Source organism: Aulonocara sp. 'chitande type north' Nkhata Bay, linkage group LG9 (assembly GCF_057382095.1).
Source record: "Aulonocara sp. 'chitande type north' Nkhata Bay isolate Kocher_YH1m ecotype deep benthic linkage group LG9, A_spYH_male_GT1.1, whole genome shotgun sequence".
Taxonomy (NCBI): domain Eukaryota; kingdom Metazoa; phylum Chordata; class Actinopteri; order Cichliformes; family Cichlidae; genus Aulonocara; species Aulonocara sp. 'chitande type north' Nkhata Bay.
Window position 1 is genome coordinate 3,031,201 of NC_141352.1, and position 12,108 is coordinate 3,043,308.

General features: G+C 42.7%; 1 protein-coding gene across 10 annotated transcripts in view; it reads right to left on the minus strand.

The window, feature by feature from the left end:
• Window positions 1-12,108, minus strand: part of LOC147321429 (uncharacterized) — a 120,728-nt gene that overhangs the window by 40,676 nt on the left and 67,944 nt on the right. For all 10 annotated transcript variants that reach the window (XM_086305359.1, XM_086305349.1, XM_086305355.1 and 7 more), the window contains one exon: window positions 9,350-10,822. In XM_086305359.1, the coding sequence (XP_086161485.1) occupies window positions 9,350-10,822 (1,473 nt within the window). The remainder of the gene's footprint in view (window positions 1-9,349; window positions 10,823-12,108) is intronic.

Sequence of the window (12,108 nt, forward strand, 5' to 3'; positions counted from 1 at the left end):
TAAAGGCAGGAGAAGCTACAGGAATGTTGCATCTTTTCAATCAAAGGATCCTGTTTTAATAAGTAGGGTGATCTTGACTGAAGGTTAAAGGTTAGCCTCCAGAACAGCTTCAGTGTTGGTGCTGAATGCTCTTTGCCTGATATCTGACAGGATTTTTAGGGTTCTTTGTACTTGACTTTGCTCCGTCTGTTAGGGACGGCCCGGAGAGAAACATATCCCACCTGGATCAAAAGGGAAACGTGCAGCGGTCCAAGCAGACTGACTGGGCTGTGAAGCAAAGGAGTCCAAACACAAACAGCAGTCTTAGCTATAGTGACAGCACCTGTCAATATAAACGGTTGCTCCTTTTTCCTGCTAACAAGTGTTGGTACCATACATAGCACTGACTGGCTTATTGTTTCTTGTCCTGTCTACTCGCTGGATTCATTGCATGTCAAATATGAAAGCCCTCGTTATTGTGTTTAAAATGTTAGATGAACGGAGAAATCGTTATGGTCACGATTCAGGAAAAGGTCTTTCTAAGAAGCATTTTTTCCCAGAAGCGCCGTATGCAGTGGTGCCGCTCCATCCTTACAAATAATGGATTTCTCTGGATCTGAAATATTTGCCTGTCATTTAGACCTTTAAATTTATCCCCACAGTTTCTACTTTTTTTTTAACAAGGTAAGTAGACTTTTTGCTTAAGGAGCCAAAAAAGACAAAACAGATTATTTGCTTATTTGCTACAAATCCGTGGAATTTCATGAAATATGATGTTACACTAGGGTCAGTTTATTGTCTGCCTTTTGCTGGACATGGGTGACACCACACGGGGGCTCAGTCTACATATCTGCCCATTTACCTGTTTATATACATGCTGTTTATTTGCCTTTCTTTCTAGGACATCTCCTTTTCTGCATCCATAAATGTATTCCTGACAAAACCTCGTGTATTTCTTTACCTATTTGCTTCCCTGTCGATCTTTTTCCTTGCCTCTGTCCATGTCCTGTCTTTCTGGACCATGCTCTGCCTTACATCTGTCAGACTCCTGTCATTTTCTTTTCTCGTAGTCTCTCTGAATTCTGTCTGGCTGCCAGGAGAATCTTAGGCTTTCAGATGCTTTTGTTTAAACATTTATTTTACATTCATCTGCATTCAGCAGCTGTTGAGCACACACAGAACTCTCATGTGGTTCAGTGCGACTTTTAGAAAGAGAGGACCTGAGTTTATAGACACTCATGGACTAACATCCCAACGTTCTACATTAAACTCATTTGTCCTCCCCTGCAAAGCTGAATGAACTGGACACCAACATATAACACACTGTCCTATACAGGCCTGCCTTTTTAAAGAAAACTTTTCTGCCACCTAAGCATGAAGTGGCTCTATTACCCTGGAAATCAGGTCAACTTTTTTAAAGCGGAAAACTTTTGGAAGTGAGCAAAAGACATTAATTATATGTTCTATATAGTTCAAGGTTATTCTGTCAGGCCAAAGCAAAAACTCCAGATTACATTTCACAACCCTCTGAAATAATTACAACTTCTGAAACAAAGGTGCCTCTTATCTGAAGGGATAATTATAACAGTGAGTAATGGAGCATTGACAGGCTGAAGGTAATGGAACACAGGCTTGACAGCTGGCTCCCTCCATGTGGAGGTTCAGCACCATGGACAGAGGCCAAGATCTGCTCAGTAACTTTAAAGAATTTGAACCGATTTAATTTTAGGAAAGTCAGACGTTCCTGTCAACTTTTCTCTCGTGTCTCTTGACAGACGCATACACTCATACATCCAAATTCCAAATCCAATGTCATACTATGGAAGATACCACAGATGAAAACAATAACAATGAAAAAGGATTTGCTAAATTAACAACATTGACCTTCTTAGTAACATGAACAAGAAATATTTTAAAATGTTCAGTGGGCCATGAAATTAAATGACTATACAATCATAAAAGGGAGTTTTTCCTTCCCACTGTTGCCAAAGTGCTGCTCATATGATTGTTGGGTTTTTCTCTGTATGTATTATTGTAGGATCTACCTTACAATATAAAGCACCTTGAGGCGACTGTTGTTGTGATTTGACGCTGTATAAAAAATATGAATTGAATTCTGGGATGGATAAATCTCTGTGCAGCGAAGCAGGTAATCTTGTACCGAATTTTTCAGACCATAAGGTTCATTAAGTGAAACAAAACAGTCAGATAAGTCAAACTTTACTCAACTCATTCTTCTTGCTTCCTCCACTTCCGTACCATTGATTCATTAATGTTGAATCCTCTGCAGCTGCTCTATTCCCATGTTGTTGCAGTATATTAATGACTAACCTCGTATTGTGGATGGATTATCTCAGTTGTTCTCCTGACTGAAGTTTGGTCCGTTTACAGCATCCTGCGATTGCACCATCGGGAACCCTCACATTAGTGAGTGAAAAAAGTTAGCATTCATCCTCCAGCTTCACTGTGTTTATGTTATGCTAACATAGCTGTGTTGCTAGCGATCACATAACACATCATTATATAGCAGCTAGCCAAACTTCAGTAACCCTACAAACGTCACTGCTGTTTAGTTTTCTGTCTTCATTTATGCTGGAAGTGATAGCAGAGCTGTACGTTTGAATGCTTTAGAAATCTCATTCAGAACATGCTATATCATGTTTAGGTGGAAACTAGTGAGCTAACTTCCTGCTAACTTCTAACTCCATTAAATGTCATAAATTCTGTTTTCATGGATGCCTGGATGTTAAACTTAATTGTTACACCTGGTAAAGCAGCAACACTGATCATTTTATTAAAGATGAAAGAATTTAGACAGTTTGTAACTCTCAGTGATGCTGCAGTGATTGTTTGACTTTGGGACCTGGAGTTTAGGACCCAGATTACTCCGTGAGGCTCCTGACTGTGGCAGCCGTAATGCTCCGACCATCCATCAAGCGGTGCGGCTTCATAGCTACCAAAGTCGTACTAAAACATTGTTGACAGATTTTTGATTTTTACACATAAAATCGGTTCGAGGTCAGTAAGCACAACCAGAATTCATACATAAAGCACACTGTTGATTTTTGAGAAAATTAAAGGATTTTAAGTGCGCCTTATAATGCGGAAAATACGGTAATCATTACATATGAAATACAAAAAAGGTTGGATGGACTGTATGGATGCATCTTTGTGACTGAAATGTTAAATGATGCCTATTTTATTGCATTAAAATGTAATCTATTTTTATTCATGGATCAGCATTTGGGTCTCAGACTGAACTCTAACCAAATCAACATTAATCTGGTTTTCTTGCTAAACTGTTTACTTTCACTAAGTGCATTTGCAAGTTCCCTAAAATGTGGCATTACAGTGAGCCCAGGACTTCGTTACCAGCATGTTGTATTTGTTCCCTCACCAGTGTGTTTTTGTACTTAAATTGCAACATGTGCAAAATCCATTGCGTTTACTGCGCAAGTTTACTGCGATATACATCTATAATTAGTTTGTGTAGGCAAGTTGCAAGTTTAGCATTATTCCTAAAAAGGGCCTTATGTGAAAGCAAATGAATTTTAATTGGAAAGTATCATTCATGTCTGACTTTGTCAAAAAAATAGTAAAAATCTAGTTGAGTCACAGAAACAAGAATAGTAGATGTGCAGTCTTTTTAAAAAGCCAATATCAAATTGTATTAAATCTGAAGCACAGCCCACACTAGTGGCCTGAAGCCATCTCTGCATGGGGTTTAAATCTGTTCTTTGTGACTCTGTTGATGAACCAACCTGGAAGTGACTTGCTTTTTTGTCTTAGTGTTTGCTGTCGACTCCTACAGTGGGGCCAACGAGGCAAATCCTAACACTTCCCCCAAAACTGTCAAAAGACATTAGCTCACCCTGGTCCGTAGGGCCATACTCTGCGAATGTCCCTTCTGGGTTACCATCTAACAGCCTGCGCTCTAATGAAACAGAGCTAAACAACAGTGAAAAGCACTATGTGGTAAAAATAGACTGCTGATACAGTACAGTTACGCCTGCCCGGCTGCCTTTTGAGGATTAGTGTTGTCTTTAAATAGCTTGATGAGTCATTTGTGTACTGTACATGTCTATGCTGGGAGACAGAGCCACAGCAGTGGTATGTTTGTGCTCTTTATCCCAGAAGGCACCTGTGTTTTCAGTCTGTCTGAGAGAGTATGGGTGGGAGAGGAGGGAAGGTGTTGTTGTGATGTGGCCTGAATGTCCCTCCCAGTTATTTTGGCCTGCTTCGACTTTTTCTAGGTAAGCTTGGAGGTGGTGGAGAAACAAAATTGAAAAGAGGAATCTGAAACTAGGTCCTGAGCTTTGGCTCCTCTTACATTGCCGAGAAACTGAAGTGACCCCTTTCAGAAGGTTGTACGAGCCCAGAATGTCTTTTTGACTCTTGGAAAGCTGGCTATACTTGGCTAACCGGGTTTTTGTGAGTTAGTGGCACAGCTAGTCAATACATTAAATTCTTAAAAGATATAAAAATAATTTTAACAGAAATACACTGAGGTTACAGTACACCGTACCCCGGCACCTCCTCTTCCTCTGCCTTCTTATTCTTTTCCTGTTTCTGTCCCTGCTCTGCTCTTGATTTCATCCAAAATCAGGTTCTTATCCGACTCCACATGCTCTACTCTGTAATCCTACAACATCTTTCTCCTCGTTCTTTATTGTGCTCCACATGCCTTCGTATCTTTGGTATAAGACTTAAATACCACTCTTGGTGACAAAGATCCACCCCTGGGAACACACAAAGGATCTCATTACAAAAAGAGGGAAGACATAGCCAGCTGCACTCAATCTTTGCCTTTGTGTGCACACTGGAAACAACACATCCATAGCGTTGGTTAGTTAGTTCACTTTGTTAAAGACATACAAGGGTCCATAGCAAGAGAACATTTACACAAAGGCACAGATTTAAAAACAAACTGGCTTTCAGAGGTCAAGACAAAACGTAAAATAGTCCTTTCAAAGGCCTTGAACAACATAATAGATGGGCCGATAGTTATCCCTGCTGCTTATTTGGTCAGCTTTGTCTTTTATGTTGGGTGCTAACATAGCTGATAGAATTGAGCAAATTCCAAATGTTCAGCAGATGTCTGATCCATCCCACGTGGCCTTTTGTCTTTAATGTTCTATTTGCGTCATACATTTCTTCTGAAGAAACTGTAACATCTTCCTTATTATCAGTTTCACCCTGTCCAAAGCTGGGACGCCGGCACAGTCATACAGATCGCAGAGATGTTTCTGCCACATTCGAGTCATTTCCTCCGAACCACTAACACCATCAATATTAGCTGGTGGATGTTGTAACATCACTCATTCTTTTGATTACTTTCTAGAAATCATTGACAAACTTGTTCACCATTGTTTGCCAGGGATTGAGATCTCACAGTGTCTTCATTCCTTTTAAAACATATACTTAAATTATCATTTGTGCTTTTCTCATATTTAAACAGAGGAACATATTTATGCCTCCCTGACTCCGCCCTAGCTTTAAAGACCTTCTGGCCTCAGCATGAAGCTCTCATTCCAACCTGGTTCAGCACATTTCAGTCTTACACAAGTAAGGACTCCACAATATTTTCATATAAAGAACAAAACTCAGCCCCATGTTGGGGTTTATACAGCTGACATCATTACATGCACCAGGATGTAGCTCAACCTTACCCAGCCAGTCTACTTTTCCATGCAATAAGCTGGAAGGGCAACATTGCCTAAATTTAGAGATGACGGCACATGCTCAGTAAAAACAAGCTCATAACTAATACTCATAGACTCTACAGAGTCATGGCCTCAGCTGTGCAGGTACAGTGATGTTGTGTGCCATGCCTCACTGCTATGGGTGTAGCTATTATCAGGCGAAAGCACTACTAGAGCTACTGTTTGATACATCCACATTCATATCACCCACAGCAAAAACACATATAGAGGCACTGGCCTGAATAAAAGACATGACAACCTGTTACGATAGTCAACCTCATTCTGGGGACACTCGTGAGGAAACTCTCACTGGACTGGGCTGCTGCGTTTAGCGGTTTCTGGGGCTTACTCTTTCCTTTCCTCACAGCCAAGCTCCTCGCAGGGAACAAAGGTTGGGCATGCCAGCCCTGTTCCTCTGGCTGAGGAGGTGGTGCTATAGGCTCCTGTACATCTTCCTCCTCATGAAACTCCTTCAGCTCTCTGGATTTTACCAGGCAATGTGTGAAGCTCCTTGACTGCCGTAATCCGACGAGCCATAGCGACCACTGCCGGCTCCAAGTCTTCGCTAATGCTTCACTATGCTTAAGGCCTCATGCATGCTCCAGACTCAACCACCACTACATACTGCTGAGTAAATCGGAGGCGTCCATGCTGCCAAATCCAGGAGGTAACAACTTGAACAATTTCATCCAAGAAGTGCAACACAAATCGGAATACTTTCTCCACACTCATTAAGCCCTTTAAGGCAGTCCTTAATGTTGTTTGTGTCCTGTTGGGAACCCTGGTGTTTGACAGTGTACTGGAGTTGTGCACACCTCAAACAAACAGCCACACGGACTCTTCAGTCCAATGACATGAAACATTTTTCATGGGTTATAACACGATTTCATCATGTGACTTTGATTACAATAAAGTACAAAAACTCATCACCTGCTCTCACCTTCCCATCGGCTGTTTTTGGAAATAAAAAGCTGACTTTATTCATGTATGTGCAATAACTCGAGCACGCACGCCACACCCGCAGCCGTATCTACCAATGCATGCACAGGGACTCATGCAAGCTTAATCTGATGCTGGACATTTAATGCTGTTACTTGTCTTGCATTTCAGCAGTGCATGCTGGTTACAAGCTTTCAAAACAACAACACAAATATATGGATATCTAGCATCGGGAATACCAAGCAAATATCACACACAGACACAACTAATGAAACGAAACACAAACAGAACGCAATAAGCACTCACAATGTTTCAATGTGTGTGTGTGTGTGTGTGTGTGTGTGTGTGTGTGTGTGTGTGTGTGTGTGGTGGGAAGGCATTGATCAAAGCAGCTTAATAGCTAGGTTCAACACTGTACTGTTCCTGTTGCGAGCTGAAGGCTACTTCAGTCCTCATTTCAGCCTCCGACAGGAGGCAGAGACAGGAAAGGAAGGACAAGGAAATGAATCCTCTGCAACTCTGAATCTCCATAAATCACAGCAGCACACAAAGAACACTTTAGCTCGTCTCAGAAAGCAGAAACCTGCACACACAAACACAGAGCCACATGCACGTATGCCTAAATTTAGATATACACTTTAATGGGAGACAAACACACATGGAGGCTGCATGCACACACGCACACACAAAAGCAGCAGCGTCAGTGCATTTTATTTCAACTCCTCATCTGGCTGCTGTAAAAACAAGCCTGCCCCAGTGGGCTGGAAACTCTTTCCCTATTAAAGTTACACTTTTTCTAAAATCCAGGTACGTTAAAACAAGTCACTTCCTGGCTGCCACAAGCAGGACTAATCCCCAGGCAACTCAAGTCACATGTTACTGAGTGACACTGCTACAAATACAGTATTTTATTAAAAATGTGAACTTGACAGAAAACTGCCCAAAAGCTTTGATCTGTTGAGTTTCAGAGCTCAAACTAATCTATACCCGGCCTAAAAACATGCAGATCATGCTGCAAGGTAGCAGCAGTCCAGATCTTGAAAGGGGGCAAATTTACACGAACCAAGGGTTTCTATTTTTATGACCTATTCGCAGAACTTTTTGACCATATGCTTGAAGCTCAGTGCCAACTATATCCTAAATATCTGCGGGACACCACAGCTTCTAATGCTGCCCACTAATTATCGCCATATATCTGCACCCTCATCGCATTTTTTCCTGCCCCAAGGCTTTTGACCATAGATAAAGGTTGGCAATAAGAGGATGGAGTAACCCCCCGCTTTTGCACCTTGCACATCCTGACCTAATGATGCCAAGAGGACAGTGCATAAGCTGCCAAAACATTCTCCATTTTAACAGCCTAATTAGCAAACTCCAAGAACAAGCCTGACTTCAAGCTGAGAATGAGAAGGTGGTTTTTATTTAACTGCAGCACACTGGTGACACCTCAATTATGGTTGAAGCAACAGCCGTTAACGAATCTGATGCACCCAAATGTGTGCTTCAACAACACCGCACAAAACAACAACAGAGAGACAAAACCACAGGAGGACTTAGAACAGGACTTACCTATGATGGAGAACCCGCCGAGGCAACAATCATCACAGAACATGGAAAATAAAATCAACAAAATTAACAATTACAGTTTGGCCTTTTGGAACCGTTATACTTCAAGGAGACGGGGTAAGAATTGTTATTGCGTAACACCTTTAGTGAAAAAACAGGACACCTGCTTTTATTTTCCAACAAAGACAGGCAGCTACAGTAGTGAGGAAAACAGAGTTAACTGGATGCAGGGAAAAGAAGACAGCGTGACACCATAACCCCTGGATGCAAAGGAAAGGGATAATGATCACAGGGTTAACAGAGACCTGGACAGAAGAGAAAAGTACAGGTTTTGTTTTGATTTGGTGAAGATACCTACTGGTGCTGCTAGGAAGGAAGACTGTGAATAGTTAGTAGTGTCACACCTGTCAACAGCAACACTGTTAGTCATGAGAACATCTCAGCAGTGCATCATTGGGAACAGGATACTACAGATAAAAGGGATGTTTCAGTTTCTTTTAAGTAGTTCTGTATAAGGTGCTGATTCGTACTCAGTGTATTATATTCAGCTTCTTCCCAGTTAGGAGATGCAAAGCGTATACGTACTGTAGGTGTTTAAAACATCAAAGATGAGGCCCCGCTAAATGAGCAACTCTGTCTTCTGCAAGGTAACAGTGCTGTCTTTGTCAAAGTACTTATTGCTGTTAAGATAGAGAGGTGATGGCTTCAGGAAACTTGTGTCTGGTAGTAGTGTTGAGTCCTGAAAACACTCTAAATATAGCTTACAGTTACACTGACCGTTTGGCTTCGAGTACTGATTAATACCTTATACGATCCCACTGCAATGAAACCCAAACATCCCTTTAGAGTCAAGGCAATCCACAGCCCTGTTGGTCAACACTTCAATCCATGCGTTAGTCACTCAAAAACAGCCAGCAAGCCTCAGCCAAGTCTTTAGACAAATGTATCCATGCAAGAAAACAGAACGAATGGGTGTAATGATTGACATAACCCTTGATGAATATAATACACCCAAGCAATCAGTTCTGCTCAAGATCTATCGGACGTCAGTTTCAAATATGGGAAGTACCCAAGCTGGATTGCAACATGCATGGCAACCATTTGTCTACATGTTTTAGTTACTTTATGTATTTCTACGTTGTCCAGGGGTGACTACAACCAACCTTCAACGAGAGGAACATCTTGATTGGCCACAGCTGGTTCTTCCATGGGATCAGCAAAGCTGGGAAAGAAGGGCTTAGCTGCAGGATTAAGACCAGATCCTGGAACTGCCAGAGGGGGGACCGATGGAGGGGAAGAGGGGCTGGTGACAGGCGATGCCATTGGAGAGAACCTTTTAGCTTCTGGGGAGGTTGGACTCTTAACAGAGGATGAAGAAGATGAAGAGCGTGGTTTCTTGGATTGTTTTGGGGATGATTTGCCTTCTTTGAGCTCTCTGGCTTGGAATTCCTGTGCCGTAGTTTTTGGGGAACGGAGAGGTGCTGGGCTTGGGGTGTCGAAGTTTAGGCCTAAGGGTAAAGGATGACCTAGCGCACCCATGTCAGCAAAATTAAATAAATCGCTGTTGCTGCTCATATTTGAGCTGTTCAGAACCCATGAAGCATCAGACGGCGAGAGAGGTGGTGCTGAGGCTAACACCTCACCTTCAGGGGAACAATTTGGGCTTGGCTGGGTGGCAGGGCTGAAGGCTGAGGTGTCTGCCTCAGGCGTGGCTTGCTCACAACATTCCTGGAGAGAACTGCTGTTGTCAAACATGCCGCTGTCTACCAGATTACCAACTGCTGCTTCATTCTCTGGAGAAAAGGGTGGTGAAATAGCCTCTTTGCTGTTGCCCAGACTTGCATTTTCGGTTTCCATCAAGAGATCAAATGGGTCACAACATGGAGGGGCCACAGGGAAGGAACCGAGTGATTTGCCGTTGGTGGTAGAGGGCATAGTAAACGGAGCTGCTGTGGCTTTCAGCTCACTGTTCAGGACCAGTGGGCTAATGGGAGCAGCTCCTGGGGAGAAAAGATCCTGAGACAGAGGGGAAGATACCAAGCCTTCATCTGGGTAGACCTCCTTTTTCCAGGGGCTCTGGCTTGAATCTTCATCTGCCAAGTAGGCCTCAAGGTTGTCCAGAGTTGAACTCCCAAGATCCATCATGTCCTCCTCTGTAATGTTAGAGGTCACAGCAGATGAAGGAACAAATGGTTCTGCCACTCCCCACTCCTCTGGAAGCTTCTTCCTGCTCTTCCCCTTCTTCCCTGGGCCTCCACTCTTCCCAAGTTGCTCCTCCCAACCACCCTCTGCTTTATCCCTCCTTGGGCCAATCCTATGATAGAACTCCTCTGTTGGTCGGGTGCTTTCTCCCAGTGCTTGCATCTCAGGGTGGCCCTTGCTCTCCAGTTGTTCGTAGGATCCCTCATCTTTCTGTCGTCTTTTCTTCTTCTTCTTTTGTTTTCGGTCTGATCCATCCCTGTCCCTTTCGTCGCCTCCAGCATAGGCAGCGCTCTCACGGCTAGGCCAACTGTCAGGTGGGTCCTCAGGGCTGGCTGCAAGATGGCTGGTATGTCGAGCAATCACTGTGGTGACACTTGGAGTAAAAGGGAGGTCTGTCGACAGGCAGCCAGCCTGGTCTGGCCAGCCTAAGGCACCTTGTTGTGGGTGAAGAGGGCATAGTTTAAGGTAGGTAAAGATAGATATGTGCATATTAACTTTTTTCCCTTAGTCTAAAACAAACAATACAGAGAAAGCCCAAAAAGTTGATTCAGGGTTGGTTTGAATCGGGGGTCAAGGAGGCCATTTACGTGAAAAAGCAAAGACCATCTCTGAATCGAGGAGTATGAGGTACTCATGGCCATTGATCAGTGGTCTTTGATCAATGGTTGTTGATCAATGGTCATGACAATTTTCATACTAATGATCACGAAGCTGACCTCACAGCCCATTGTTCATTCAGTGGTGCTAGTTTGTACTGTTCATAAATGTAGTGGAAATCTGGATTCAGCTGAAGAAGAAGTGAACTGGATGAAACGTTTCTCCCACGGAAAACGTCCAGATGAACAGAATCAACTTTTTGGGATTTCCTTACCTGGATGATTGAGCATGCACCAAAACGGACAGATAAATATCACACAGAGGCAAATAAATCACAAGATAACTGGGATACTGATTACACAAACAGCGTAACATTTAGAGCCTCATTTCTGTTGCCCTTTAGTGAAGAAAGTGTGCATGTTCTCATATTCTTTAAGAGGATCTACTTACTTACAGTGGTCATATTGGCAATATTATGTTTCAAATAATAAGCTCAGCTTATTTGGAAGTAATCAAAAAATAAAAAGGTTTCAGACTAGTCCAAATTTCTTTATAATGTCAGTGATTGGAAATAGTCTTTATACGGTCATGGCAGACACACATATCAGCACACAGGCTCCGCCCAGCAGCTGGTTAAAGTTTGTGCTTGTGAGGGGCAGCCAACCAGAATAAAGTTGGATTTAAAGGAGAGGAGGGGAATTAAACAGTCAAACTTGTTTCAGACAATGGTTGAAATGTGGAGCTGCACAGAGGCCCAGTGAAGGATTAATGAAGAGTCTAAGAATCAGCTACAAATGGAAATAATACAACTTTAACACAGAGCGGATAAAGTAATCCAAACCAAGCCGTGATAGTCTGAAGATTTCTTCTAATGTAATACTGACTGAGCAAATGGATAGTGACAATTAAACACACACACACACACACACACACACACACACACACACACACACACACACACACACACACACACAGTATATGAGCAACTTAAAGGATGGAGACAATAGGCTAATTTTGGGCGACTGACTCAGAGCAGCCTTGAGGACAAGTACATTGTGTACACTCACAATTAAGCTAGTAGCAAACGACATAGCTTTGTGCAGGCACATGAGAATGTGTGCAT